The 13,502-nt window shown below is 35.4% G+C and overlaps 1 protein-coding gene across 1 annotated transcript; it reads right to left on the reverse strand.

The window, feature by feature from the left end:
* Nucleotides 1-294: 294 nt before the first annotated feature.
* Nucleotides 295-10,882, reverse strand: LOC128178874 (uncharacterized). The gene is made up of 2 exons (XM_052846260.1): nucleotides 10,864-10,882; nucleotides 295-3,924 (listed from the first exon to the last, which is right to left on the reverse strand). The coding sequence occupies exon 2, from the start codon at nucleotides 3,900-3,902 to the stop codon at nucleotides 2,064-2,066; it is 1,839 nt and encodes a 612-aa protein (XP_052702220.1). The 5' UTR covers nucleotides 3,903-3,924; nucleotides 10,864-10,882; the 3' UTR covers nucleotides 295-2,063.
* Between the last annotated feature and the right edge of the window lie 2,620 nt (nucleotides 10,883-13,502).

Consider the following 13,502-nt stretch of genomic DNA (forward strand, 5'->3'; position numbering starts at 1 on the left):
GAACCAAGAGTTATCTTTCTTGTGTTCTGTACAGTCTGAGAGTTATTCCTCTTGAAGTGGAACTCTGCTATGTTCAGTTTTTCAGGTTGTGTACGTGCGGTCCCACCGCAGTGCTTCACATTTTCATTCCTATGTTACTATTTATGTTGTTCAAGCCAACCATAAACCTCGGACCATAACTGGGTCCCCAGAAAGGGGTTCAATGTTTAAAATAGAAAAAGCATATGCTACGAAATGTAATGTTACAAGGAACTGCTGTTTAGGTGAGCGATGTGGCCCATGGGCCTCTTGTTTTAATTATTGAGCCCCCTTTGTAAAGATTAAGAATGCCTAAACGAAAACCCAGTCAGCCGCAGGCCGACGTCCACGTGGAAAGTCGAGCCGCGTACCAACCATGGAAAACGGAAGAAGGATCGGGCCACCAGGGAAGTGCAACAGACCTTGAATCTTGTTCCGGTAGAGCATGCTGAAGGTACTAATGTGTTGGAAAATGTTAGAATAGAAACGGTGCGTGTTACACCAACACCGATAAACTCCATTCAATTTTCTTTGGGTCACAATGTGAGCGAATCATTACGAATGAAAATTATTGAAGGGAAATTTGTAGATCTGGCCTTGTTATTGAAAAATTCAAACATTGAAGATACAGTTAGTGAAAGAGTCCTTGTTGTTGGAAATGATGGTCAAATGGCCAGTATTTCAAGGTCTCTAGTCAAAATTACCTCCACTGAAAAATGGACGGATGCATTTTTGATCTTTGTTAGTGTATTTACATCTGTTCATGTAAGCAATTTTCAAGACATGCTGAAATATATGCATGATGTTAGGACAGGGGCTGATAGGTCGGCAGGTTGGAAGTTGTATGGTGAACAATTCCGGTTTAAAATTGCAATGTATCCTGCTAAGTCTTGGACTTCAGTCGACTGCGTGATTAACTGTCTTATGTCCATACATGTGTCAAATAGGCAGTCCTATTCAGCCCAAGACAAGCATCAAGGCCAGGACATCAACAAGGCTTTAGACCACATGGAGCTAATTTCACAAGACCCTCAGATTTTCAACCCCCAGGCATATGGGACCTAGGTCCCACCCCAATTAATGTTTCGCATATGTCTATATATGTAGACAAGTATCCTATTAGACAGGTTGCTAATAAATTTTTCAAGGTTTTACATATGGTTTCATGCTTAATTAACAAGGTCCTAGAATTGGTGTTTCAAATAATTATTATCAGCTGACCAACTCCAAGCCCACTTACAAGACAAAATATGCAAAGAAATTAGAGAAAGAAGAGTAATGGGTCCTAATGTTGTTGTGTTGAAAAGTTATTGTTGGTTTAATATAACATAAACTCTTAATTCTTTAAAAAATATCAATTTATTAAAACATAAAGTTAATATAAAGATTTAATACCTATCAGGTTAACATAAAGTTTATTGTTGTCAATGTGTTGGTAGCATGATTGCGGTTTTACCCAGCATGCTACTTGCCCGTCAGGGACAACACATGGAAATGGTGTAGTTGGGGGCGAGCCAGTTGTTCGGCAGTCCTGTTGTATATATGTTGCAATATTATGAGAACCACTGTAGCCAATCAACGCCATCACTTAATAAAATGTAAGTCTATTCTTACTGGTATTGTATTTTATATTATTTAGCTCTTTCAGTGGTCTTTAGATAAATGACTTTTTGTTAACTAGTGTTCCCCTCTCTTTACCTTCTTCCATCCCTTCCCTCTCTATATAAAAAATATTCAAACTTTTATGGAGAAACCGCAAATTAAACAAAATATTTGGCGGTGCTGTGCATATATATGCCTGTTTGTTGGTGTATACACTTTTATGTAGATATGCATGTTTATCTAAGTTAAGTGACTGTGTTTATGTCTCTGTCTTTAATAATGTGATGTGTGATGTGTACACACTGTAGTCTAATATATGTTAAGATATAAGCTTCTATATGGAAGTCTGAATAATAAAAAAATGGCAACATTCGTCTTTCGTTGATCACTGGGACTTTGGTCTCAAGCAATTGATCAATATTTTTAAACATTTTTACATAAATTCAAATGGTCATTATGATTAATAATGACGACATAAACAAAGAAAATATGGCGCAATTTGCACAGGAACCGCTTTCAACTTTACCCGCCGATATTGACTCTGTGCAAACATTTTTCGGATCCTCTGTTACAACAAACGAATTCCGTGGCGTGGCATAACCGTTGTGCAACGAGTCAAAAGTTTGTTCATTGCAGTCTTCCAAACTAAGTTGGACAATCCATCGCGACTGCTCCTTGCCAATGAATCCCCAACATTTGTAAGACCTGTCAGAGAGAGAAGTCGTAATGACAAAAACGCTGCCGTCTTCGCGCTTCTCCGAGGACAAACAAAGGTGTTCCACGTTGATAGATTCTGTTGTGTTGATGTCCACCATGTTGAATTTGTCACTTCGGCCAACACTATACTCATTATACGCTATGCAGTAATCGTGCCCTTTCGAATTCCGAATATACAGGTGACCGGATTTGAATCCGAAATCGCCCGGAAGTCGGCAGTTGGTTGTATTTATTTGAGCCCCGTTTATGGCAACGGAATACGGTATGTCTAACAGTACGTCTTGGCAGGTATCGCCGATCATTTTGTCCAAAGGAAACACTGGCCATTTGACTCTTTTTCCGAATTTGTAATGCAGGGTCATTTTAGATGTCTTTTTGTATTCAAAGCACATCGTTCGAGGAAAGCATCCATTTTCGAAGATATGAAGCAGAGTTAATCTGTAGGCGTTATCCTCTGTTGAGTTGGCTTTCCCTACACATTTAAAGTTGCCTTCGCCGGGCAAATGTATGTTGTCTGTAAATATATCTATTACACTTGATACGCCTTTAAAATCAGTGTGCCATGTGCCTATCAAAAACTCAGGAAAAGAGCAGACGTTTGTTTCGGTATGGCATTTTCCACATGACTTGTGGCAGTAATTCTGGTACTTTGAACAGGCAAGCTCTTGGGTACAGTAGTCAAATTCATTCTCACAGAGATTCGAAACGACTATTTTTTCAAAGTTCAAGTCGACATTTTCTGGTGATTTCGAATAGACATACCCATCGTGAACGACACATTTACCATCGCGAAAAATGTACGCTCGTTTCAGATCGGATAAATTTCCCTCAAGCCTCATGCACACAGGAAACCGTCGATTATTGGCCAAAACTACGTAGGTATAGTTATTTTCTGCTGTTATGTCTGTCCACGAGGCCAAGCATCGGAAATTTTCCTCCAGATTGTAATCGTTATCCAGTTTACACTCCTTGGTTCTGAAATCCAACGTAACGCCGTCGCCACCTTCACATTCACTTTCTAAACGAGGTGGTATGCCTGAAGAACCACAGATTGACTTCATTTTGTATGCAAATTTCAAATTATAACCCCCAGTGAATGGACATTTTACTGACGGATTATCCTCAAGAGGATATCTTACAAACGGACGACTGTTCAAGAACATACTCTGTTCAGAACAACTTTCTTTACTTTTCAGTGTTGACGAAATCGATTCTCGAATCTGAACAACAGAATCAGACCTTTTTATAAACTGCATGCAAAGATAAAATACTTTTTTCCAGTCACCATAAAACCGGTCTTCAACTACAAAATAGATTGCCTTTTCACGATCTATTATTTCGTCACAACGTCTCTCGGCTCGAAATTCATATCCCATGAAGTTAATTCTATCTCCATTGAAAAACATTTTTGCAGAATCATGATCTTCAGTTCCGCTGCGCCATAACTTTTCTTGATCCAAGTCGGGAAACGTGCAGTGTTGATTCCGAGGTTGCGTACTGACACGTAGAAATTGAAGAAACAAAAGAACGACAACTGAGAAGCACCGGTCCAAATACGTTTTCATGCTTATTTTCGTTCTTCGGAATCTGAAAAAAAGAAAAATATGAATATAGCATCTTTCTTTCGATTTTGCGCTTTTATGAATCTAGATGAAGAGAAAAATATGTACACTCTTTATAAAGAAGGTGTTGCAATTCCTATGCTAATTTTCCCTAAAGGAGTTGCAGATAAAATAGAAAAATCAAAGTTACAGAATTCGATGTAAATCTTTTTTTTTTCATGCATCGTTATACATAAAGCAGTGTAGAATTTTATTTGGAAAGTTTGTACTAACTTATTTAAGACCATGAAATAAATTTGAAAATGGTTACACAGACAAATGTGGCAGAATTCACGCTACATGTATATAAAAGGGGAATCCTCATTATTGTGAAAAAGTGCCTCCTTGAAACAAAATTAATTTAATCTTAACGTTTGGAGTAAGACAATTTCTTGAAAACTGCCATTTCCGATTTTTGTTTCAAAGAGGCATATTTTTAATAAATCTGACTTTTGAAAAAAATCATTAATACCTTTGAAATCTAAAAACTACGTATTAAATTTTCCCATCTTAAGTCATATCTAGGATAGTCGAGTGGTAACGAAGCTAGAATAGATTAAAACCGTGTCATATATTTTTGACTGGGTTCGAATCCCGAAAAAGTTGGATTTTTTTTTTATTTTATATCTTTTAATCGCATGGAAAGGTAATGTGTAGAGATAATTTAAGAATGTCAGATTCAAGTTATTTAAACTCTTGTTAATGTAATAGTTTGCATGCCTGCTTATTTTGTTTTCAACATTACTGTCCGCGTTATAAACTTGAAAAACATTTTCTTCTGAACAAAAGATTTTAAAACAATGTACTTAGTATGCATCAATGTAGAAAGTTGATTGTTCACCCTTTTTATGAAATAAACTGATCTGCTGATTTCAAAGTTATACTTGCACAGGTTGTTAAAAGCAAACAAAATCAACAGTTTGGAAAGTTTGAATCGGTGATGAAGCAATAGGTTACTGAAAATTTGTACGGAAAATTTGTACTTGTTTTACTAGACTAAGCGTTTATTTAGATACTATAAAAACATGGATGATTATAATTACAACTCTGGCGGTTTTGAAGAGCCAGAATAAGATTTATTCATGTATCTCAAGAATGCTATTTTAAACACTCTGGGCAGTAGATATCAAATTGAGATATGTTAACATTCGAATACAGAAAACATGTATATGGTTATCTTTCTAACTGTATTTGGTGGCTGCCGTGTTCGATAGAAATGCGCGTAAAATGTTTGTTTATTTTGCCTCCGTAGGGAACATACCCGCTATTCAAATATAGTCGTCTACGTAATGTGTCTATATTTAGATGTGACTCTCAAGCGATACGGATATTTAAAGGCCCTTATCACGTTAAGGAATAGTCCCACTGTTTTGCAACACATTCTTTGTCTTAAAATACAATTATCTTAATAGTCCCAATTAACCACAATCAATTTAACATCTTATTGATACCATTGAGTGTAGCTGGAACGGAAGTAGGTACTAAAAACACAACACAAAAAGGAAAATAACGAGTTGGTTGTACGTTTTTTATGGTAAATTTTAATATATTTTCAGCAACATGTATTGAAATTTAACATTTTACTATTATTATTATTAAAAATAAAGATCGTTAATGGTTACATTTCTAACGGTAATTGTTCGGTCATTACCATAGTATGAAGTAATGGAGAAGACATTAAATTGTACATTTCAAGGTAAATAGCATCGTTTTTGAACAGGGTTGGACGGGGAGGGGGGAGGCAGACTCATCCAAAAAATATTGACAAGCAAAAAAAAACCAGCAACCCCAAAAAACAACTTTCCAAAATCTTCAATTAATCTATAACTTCAATTGAACTCATTTCCTTATCATCATTCTAATTTTGTTTACATACTCATAAAAAAGTGGGGGGGGGGGATTCATGATAATTCACTTTTTTAATATGTAAATTTAAGAATTTTTTTCCTAAATTGAATTATAAATCTCAGTTTATGAAGATAATCATGATTATCTAATTGCATGAGGTTCTCAAAAGAATTAAAAATAAATCGGGTTGCCTCAAATTTTAAGATCAATTCAATTTTTTTTTAAGTTTTTTAATATCATTGTGTAAATATGGATGTCATTGTATGATGTTTTTCTACCACATTCCACATGTATATATAATAAATACACACACAAATTCTTTTTATTTGACGCATCACATATATTCAAATATATCATTTATATAAAATTTCATTCAGGTCTTAAGTATTAATTTCAGGGTCTTTAGTATGTCCCGTATATATACACCGATCCCGTTACATTCTTGAAATGTGTGACACCCACAGAAATACCATACTATGCAGTTTGAAAAGAATGAAAAACTCCGAAATTGTCCGAAAAGATTATAGTCTCGATAAAAAAGCCTCTAACAAGGCAGTCTTTGACTACTTAACATTTACGAGTAACACAAAAATATGTAATATTTTATAAAAGGCATTGAACATATTTCTAAATGCAAATTTACTTTCAGTTCATAGAAATAAGCATAATATTAATTTTATAAAAAAAAAAACTATCCGGCAGAAACGCAGATACAATATTTAAATGTTTATCAAATAAAGGACCGCCTCCTGGCGGCCCGTAATAAAAGACCAGTTTGTTTATGCGAACAACAAAGATGCACTTTTGTGTAATTATCATACCGTAGACTATTAATAAACAAAATGCATCACCAAAAAATCACACATCTTACTTAAGTGTAATAAAAACCAACTCTATTGTAGCTAATAAGTTTCGTGAATATCTAGCATATGTTTTTAGGGGTCATCTCAAAATGCAAGTATGTTTACGTACTATTGGTATATAACGCTTATGGCATGGTGAAATAAAAACCTTCGCCAGCAAGATTCACATTATAGACTGAATATTAAACGCAACTGCTTTCATGGAGCAAAACGTCATGAGAAATGTTTACCCAATCAAAGGCAAATTTATTCTGAAAGGTAAAAGTTAAAGGTTAGGTAAGCAAGTAACACTTCCCGCGCCACCAAGACGAGGCAATTTGGAAATATTGCCTCGTTGCGTGGACCCTGAGGTCAACGCAGAAAATATATTAGCGAGGTTAAACCGGATACTATGGGGAAAATTCAACCTGCGCATGAGCTAGCCTGGTTCCTGTGCGTAATGGGTAGCTCAGGGAACCAGGCTAGCACACATTTATCTGAATCGGGATCGGGATTCCATGCCATATGTGTGCATAGGTTCAAAGGCGCTGTAAAGTTGTCGGTAAACAGTACAGAAACAAAGTATTCCTTTTAAAGAAATGATCGGCATGTGTTATGAACTGTCATTATTATGAAATAAGTTAATGTTATGTCAAAACTACAAGCTGCATCAAATAGCATAATTTGCAATGTTATGTTCATTTTCGAATACACATGCAACTTAACTTTACTTTTATAGTAGGCGAGGCTAGAGTACTTCCCGATTAAAATTTTGTAAGCATTTAAGTATGACTGAATAATTATGTCACTGTATAAAAGTTTAAATCTCAAGAAAAATGCATCAAAGTATAAAATTAATTTACACAAAGCTGTCACTGCATAGTTAACAAAGTAGTGCAAATCGTAATGTGTGCGTAAATAGTATAATTCGCCGAATGTCTGATACTCATCGTCGGAACCCACGGGTTTTCTATCCGTTACACTGCTTTCGTTGAAAGCAGTGTAACGGATAGAAAACCCGTGGGTTCCGACGATGGTCTGATACTATACATGCAAACTTCATTCATAGATAGATCATAATTATTTTAGAAGTATGAATCCTTTAGATTCTGAGTTAAAAAGTCAGGGGCTGGCTATACATATACGTAATACAACGTACAAATTTAGTGGGTAAAAGCAGGGGGCTAGAGTGGGTGGAATCTCTGATAATTTTAAGGCGTTCACGTTTTCGTTGGAAACACATGCATATGGTCCACGTATTGTAGTCATTTTTGAAAGGACAGCAACTTGTTTTCTTATAGCTGAGTTGGTTACTGGTAATATCTTTCGAATACGATAATATTATTTTAAGGTTACATTTATGCATTTGAATATTGTCTTACAGTATAATGATACCATTTTGTTTTTCAGAGACTTGATATTCGGGTTATCAAATGATACAAAAAATACGATAAAAAGAATAACAAAGTTAGAATATATTCATTGAAAAGAAAGGAAAAGATTTTTAAGGACTATATATGATGTGGGCCTAAAATGGCCCCCTAAAATGAACATCATCATTTTCCTATAATTCTTAGTTTTCTTAGTACAGATATGTATGTGATGTGTTTACATAATATTCATTTTGGTTCAAGTGCCCACCGTTTAGAAATATGACACCGTAAAGACAACCTTTCCCGCCATTTTTGCATTTTTAGCATAAAACTGCTTGTTTTCAAGCAGGTTTTCCTTCCGAAAACATAGAGCGCACGCTTGAACTAACAAAATATTTTAATCTAGCCAAGACTAATAAGGGACAAAAAAATTTACCTTGTTCAAACATGCCCTCTATATTTCCCATTCATAAATAGATAAGAAAAATGTCAAATTTTTGGGTGATTTTGATTGAATTACAGAAATGGCGTCACTTCTGACGTCATATACTGCCATAGAGTGCAAATAAATCAAATAAAAAGATGAAAAATACTAGTATACTTTATATCAACTCTTCTAAAAAATAAGTTAACATTTTATTGTACCCGAAACACTTAAAAAATGGCGAAATATGGGGGCCAAATTTAACTCTTATCATATATAGTTCAAATTTGTTTCCAAACCAGGAATTTCAAAGGCCAACTTGTCGAAAGAATTGAAATTTTATTGAGATTACTTACATTTTTTTTACGCTGAATAAAAAAGAACAAAGGATTCCATCCCTCACCAATAGAAGAGAAATGGTGTAACACCCAGTTTCGATATTTATGTCATACGCAACAAATTAAATTATAGGCTTTTATTTATGAGCTTTTTCAAAATCCATTTGATATGAGCATGATTGATTACATAATTTCTACGCTAAATTGACATAATGTAAACCTATCACATACTTGAAAGCTGTTATAACATCGGAATGAACGGATTAACATAGGGGAGAAGAGGAAAATGGGCATCTGTACGCTGATGAATGACAGGATGATTCGTCAAAGACGTTTATAGTAGATAGAATATTCTGAGCTCAATTTCAGTCGTACTGGGATTCAGCATAAATTAACTAAGATATTTTTTTAATCAGTAACACCCCTGCGAATGTTATTGTCATTTAGATTTTAGACCACGTGGTTTTATTTGACCCTTTCAGCTTTGCAGTAAAAATTCTTTTAAACAAAAATCCAACTAGCATGTTGGCATATCTCTGCCCCTTGTATGCAAGTTATTTTTCTATCAAATATGTCGACATGCAAGATAGATATGTTGACATGCCAGAAAATAATCATAAAAATTCTTTATTAACTTCTATATCTTTTTAACCCGACTGATATAATAAACTGCGTAATGTATTGTAAAGATCTATCTTAATATAACATTTTTAAATAAATAAGTCAATCAAATATTTCTTAGCATGAAAAAATACGCCACATATACCTTTAAATAATAATATCGTTTATTTTATTACCATAATTATATTACTTTCATGATTATTGTTTCTTAGCTATCACACAATCTCTTTCACTTATTTATTGTGTATTATCGTGTGTGCCTTTTCTTTTTTTAAATGAGAGAACGGTCATGCAACACCTGCACCATATTTCTGATCCCACTCGTGTAGACTCTGTTAAGCACAAATTTGTACACTATTTGCTAGTAGGTAAGACTGGTACATGAAGCAGTATTTGTTACGGACATTAAGAACTATATACTCCTGTTTCGTATCAAGTATAGTGATTTTAATTTAGAGATCGGCTGAACACAGTAAAAATTAAGGTAATTTAAAAGTCGAATATCTTAGATACTAGTATAGACCAATCCACACTTTGCAAAAGTTGTTCCCCTTTGCGGGGTCAACCCAAAGGTCAAAAGGGAAAAAACAACTTTTCTCTTCTTTATTCAACCAAATATGTGGATGTCCTGTGAAGAAATCTCTTGAAATTTAATTTATTCCTTTGATGTGTGGGTTGTCCCAACTTGGGGCAATAAATTTCACAGCGGAAACGGATTTCTAATGCCAAATGATAAAGTTACAACCCTCTTAACTACAAAGGCTTCTGTGAGAAAAATATGGGTTTTTCCCTCAAAGATGGCGGCCAAGGGACATAACATTTGTAAAGTGTGGAACATAACTTTTGTAAAGTGTGGATTGGTCTATAAGGTAACCCATATCTATTCTAAAACACGTGCATGGTGAACGTCCTTTATACTTAAAAAGTCTTGCTTACTGCTTATCATATCCCATAATAACATTTTCATCAATTGCGAATATAAATGTTGGCACAATAAACATGCATCGGGTTATCTTTTTATGAAAAATATTGATAGCTCCCACTGCCTGCACTGTTTCGGAGATGACGTCATGGCGTCAGCAATAAGTAATGTGTGGGAATCCATTTCATTCAATTCTTTGAAGAAAAAAAAATCATTTTCGCCCCGTTCATGTACAAGTATATGAGAGAGAGAGAGAGAGAGAGAGAGAGAGAGAGAGAGAGAGAGAGAGAGATTTTGAACTATGTTTAAGATTATCATTTCATATGCATTACTTAAACCACAAGAAATATTAGGAAAGCTTTTATTTGTATTATTATCAACTACACTACAGTATTTCAAAATAAACAAAGACACCCAACAGCGAAATAAACTGGTGTATGCAAGCGCGCACACATCTTTTCATGCACACATCAAAATCATATACCGTCCACAAAGGACACTTATGTTTACAAAACTGTACATCTAAGATACATGCATTGTTATAAAATTAAACTTACCCTAAATTCTGCGTACTATCACAGTAGCACATGAAATAATGCCAAGACAGCGGTAATGTCCTCATTATATAACTAAAAATACTTTGGTGTATGATGAAACTGAAACACAGGCACGAAGCATCAGGAGGGACCGATGGGGGGACTGGCCCCCACTTCCCCACGTTTTCTCGCTGTAATAATTTTTTTTAATTTACATATAAAAAAGTAAATTATCATGGAGTCCCCCCCCCCCACACACACTTTTTTGGGACCATAAAACAGTAAAATTGAAGATATAGGTAACCGCACCCCAAAACCCCTCCACGATTAGCAATTTCGGGAATTTGGGAAGTTGCCTTTTTCTTGCCTGTCAAGATTTTTTGGATGAGTCTGCCCACCCCCCCTCCCAACTATTAAAAACGATGCTACAGTACGTGCCCGAAACAAAAAACAGAAGACGGAGAAGTCGGAATATTTAAAATAGCAAGCGAACGGCACTAATATAAAAAATTGGAAAAATACTTTTAATGACCCTGAAAAGTTCATATTCCAGTTTTGTTATACTTTCATGCTAAATACTAAAATCTGATTGGTTTGGACGTAGTTTATAATCCGTTCTATTACCCTCAGCGTAACGAATTGTTACGTGCGCAAAAATTATGCGCGTACGGTTCGCTGTAGAATTCACGTTATTTAAAAAAAAAAAAAAAAAGAAGTAAAGTTTTCCTTAAACTTAAGACATTCAGTATAATAATATAAATAGTGCCTGTTTGGGAGGATAACAGTTGAAATTCACACCCCTCGAAAACCATTATATGATGGGGCCCTCGATGTTTCCGATGCCGATCTTTAAAATCCCATTATAATGAATAGTGTACTAATATGTAAACGGTGTGACCGTTGGACCGAGCGCAGATTAGCACAGTGCAGTTTGATTTTTGTATAATAAAATCTATTTTAAAAAACGCACACAGATCCTAATGCCTACTCAAATCATTCGTCAAAGTTAAACTAAACGTCGCGTGCTCAGTTTACATTATGACGTCATATTTCAGACGTAAAACGTTCAAGTTTTTTCAACGGAAATACCCGAAGAGAGTTCCATGATTCCGATTTTTTTTTTATTTTTCTTTTCATTGTTCATCAATTCAATTCATGTGAATGCCGCTGTAATAAATTTGAATACTTTATTTAGTATCTAAAAGATCAGTTCCTTGACGTTAATGTTTTTATTTTCCCTCTGATAATCTGATAAGACATACATTGAACAAGTCGTGTTTCTTGATTGAGGCACTATTGAAACTTATCTGGTGTCCTCTTTTATTTCTTTTAATTTATATTACCTTCTATTGAAACACTGGAACTTATTTAATCGAGTTTAGGGGCAATAAACATCGATGAGTACCAGTCAATCAATGATCGAACTAACTTTTTAAAAACAAAATGGCTGCCAATATGGCGGCGCCCAGGGCTGGAAGAAATTTTTTTTGGCCTTAGTACCCCTGATTCAACATTCATTTTTCAATGATTTTCTTATATATACGTGTTACCATTAATCCTCGCTTCGCGAGGCGGGCTTCGCCCGCCTCTCGCTGCGCTCGGTATAAGTAGGGACCTGAATCTCAAAACCTAGAGACGACCACATCATTATATTTGACAGTGGTAGTGGCTACCCTGAAAATTTCAGTATCCAGGGTAGGGGCCCTCGATGTTTCCGACCCCGATGTTTAAGATTCCATTTATAGCGAGCGCAGCTCGCCGGTGCCCAGCGCCGGCTAGCGAAGCGAGCTCTAAGAACCAGTGTGCGCGGGAAAAAGAACGAGCTAAACCTACAGTTCATCAAACAATTTTTTTTTGTCTACGTCCCATAATGCTCTCTAATGTTTTCACCCGTGGTGCTATGCCAAAAATGGCCGACTTTTAACTCGTAATTTACGGTGACTTAAAGTTTGAAGACACGTTTTGAGTACCGCATATGCTTTGGCGAGACTCAAAAGATTTGTTACATGGTTCCATACCTTCGTAATGAGTCGAGAAACGTAAACAAAGACGAACAAAGTCATGGATGACGTCACAGTGCACTCGCGCCATATTTCCCGCGATAAATTTAGAGGTGGATCAAACATCTGTAATGAGTGTACTGGCTATTTCAGTATAGTCTGTGATACCTGCCTCATTGACATATGATTTGTTTTTAATCTTTTTTAATATAGAGATTTATATATATATACTAGCAAGAGCCATACTTTACTGTCATATCGATCCATTTTTAAGCTAATTGTGCATGCATGTACAGTAGGCAGGTATAAGTATGTGAGTAGGGAGGAAATTAACAATAGGACATTTTGAACTAAATAAAAAGGAATAAAATGAAACAATAGACAGGTAAAAAAAATTATGTAGATATTGCATATAGTCAGACCATTAAATTTAAAAGTGGGAAATTACACACCTACAAACAGGTAACGGGCTCTCTCTCTCTCTCTCTCTCTCTCTCTCTCTCTCTCTCTCTCTCTCTCTCTCTCTCTCTGGGTAGGGGGTTGCGCTGTATGTATCATGACCATTGAAATTAGTACCTTTGGCATACTCATTGTAGAGCAATACTCTCAAAAAATTTTTGACGTTCGTTGATACCTAAATAAAACTATAAGTTGACAATG

The sequence above is a fragment of the Crassostrea angulata genome, chromosome 3, assembly GCF_025612915.1.
Source record: "Crassostrea angulata isolate pt1a10 chromosome 3, ASM2561291v2, whole genome shotgun sequence".
Classification (NCBI taxonomy): domain Eukaryota; kingdom Metazoa; phylum Mollusca; class Bivalvia; order Ostreida; family Ostreidae; genus Magallana; species Magallana angulata.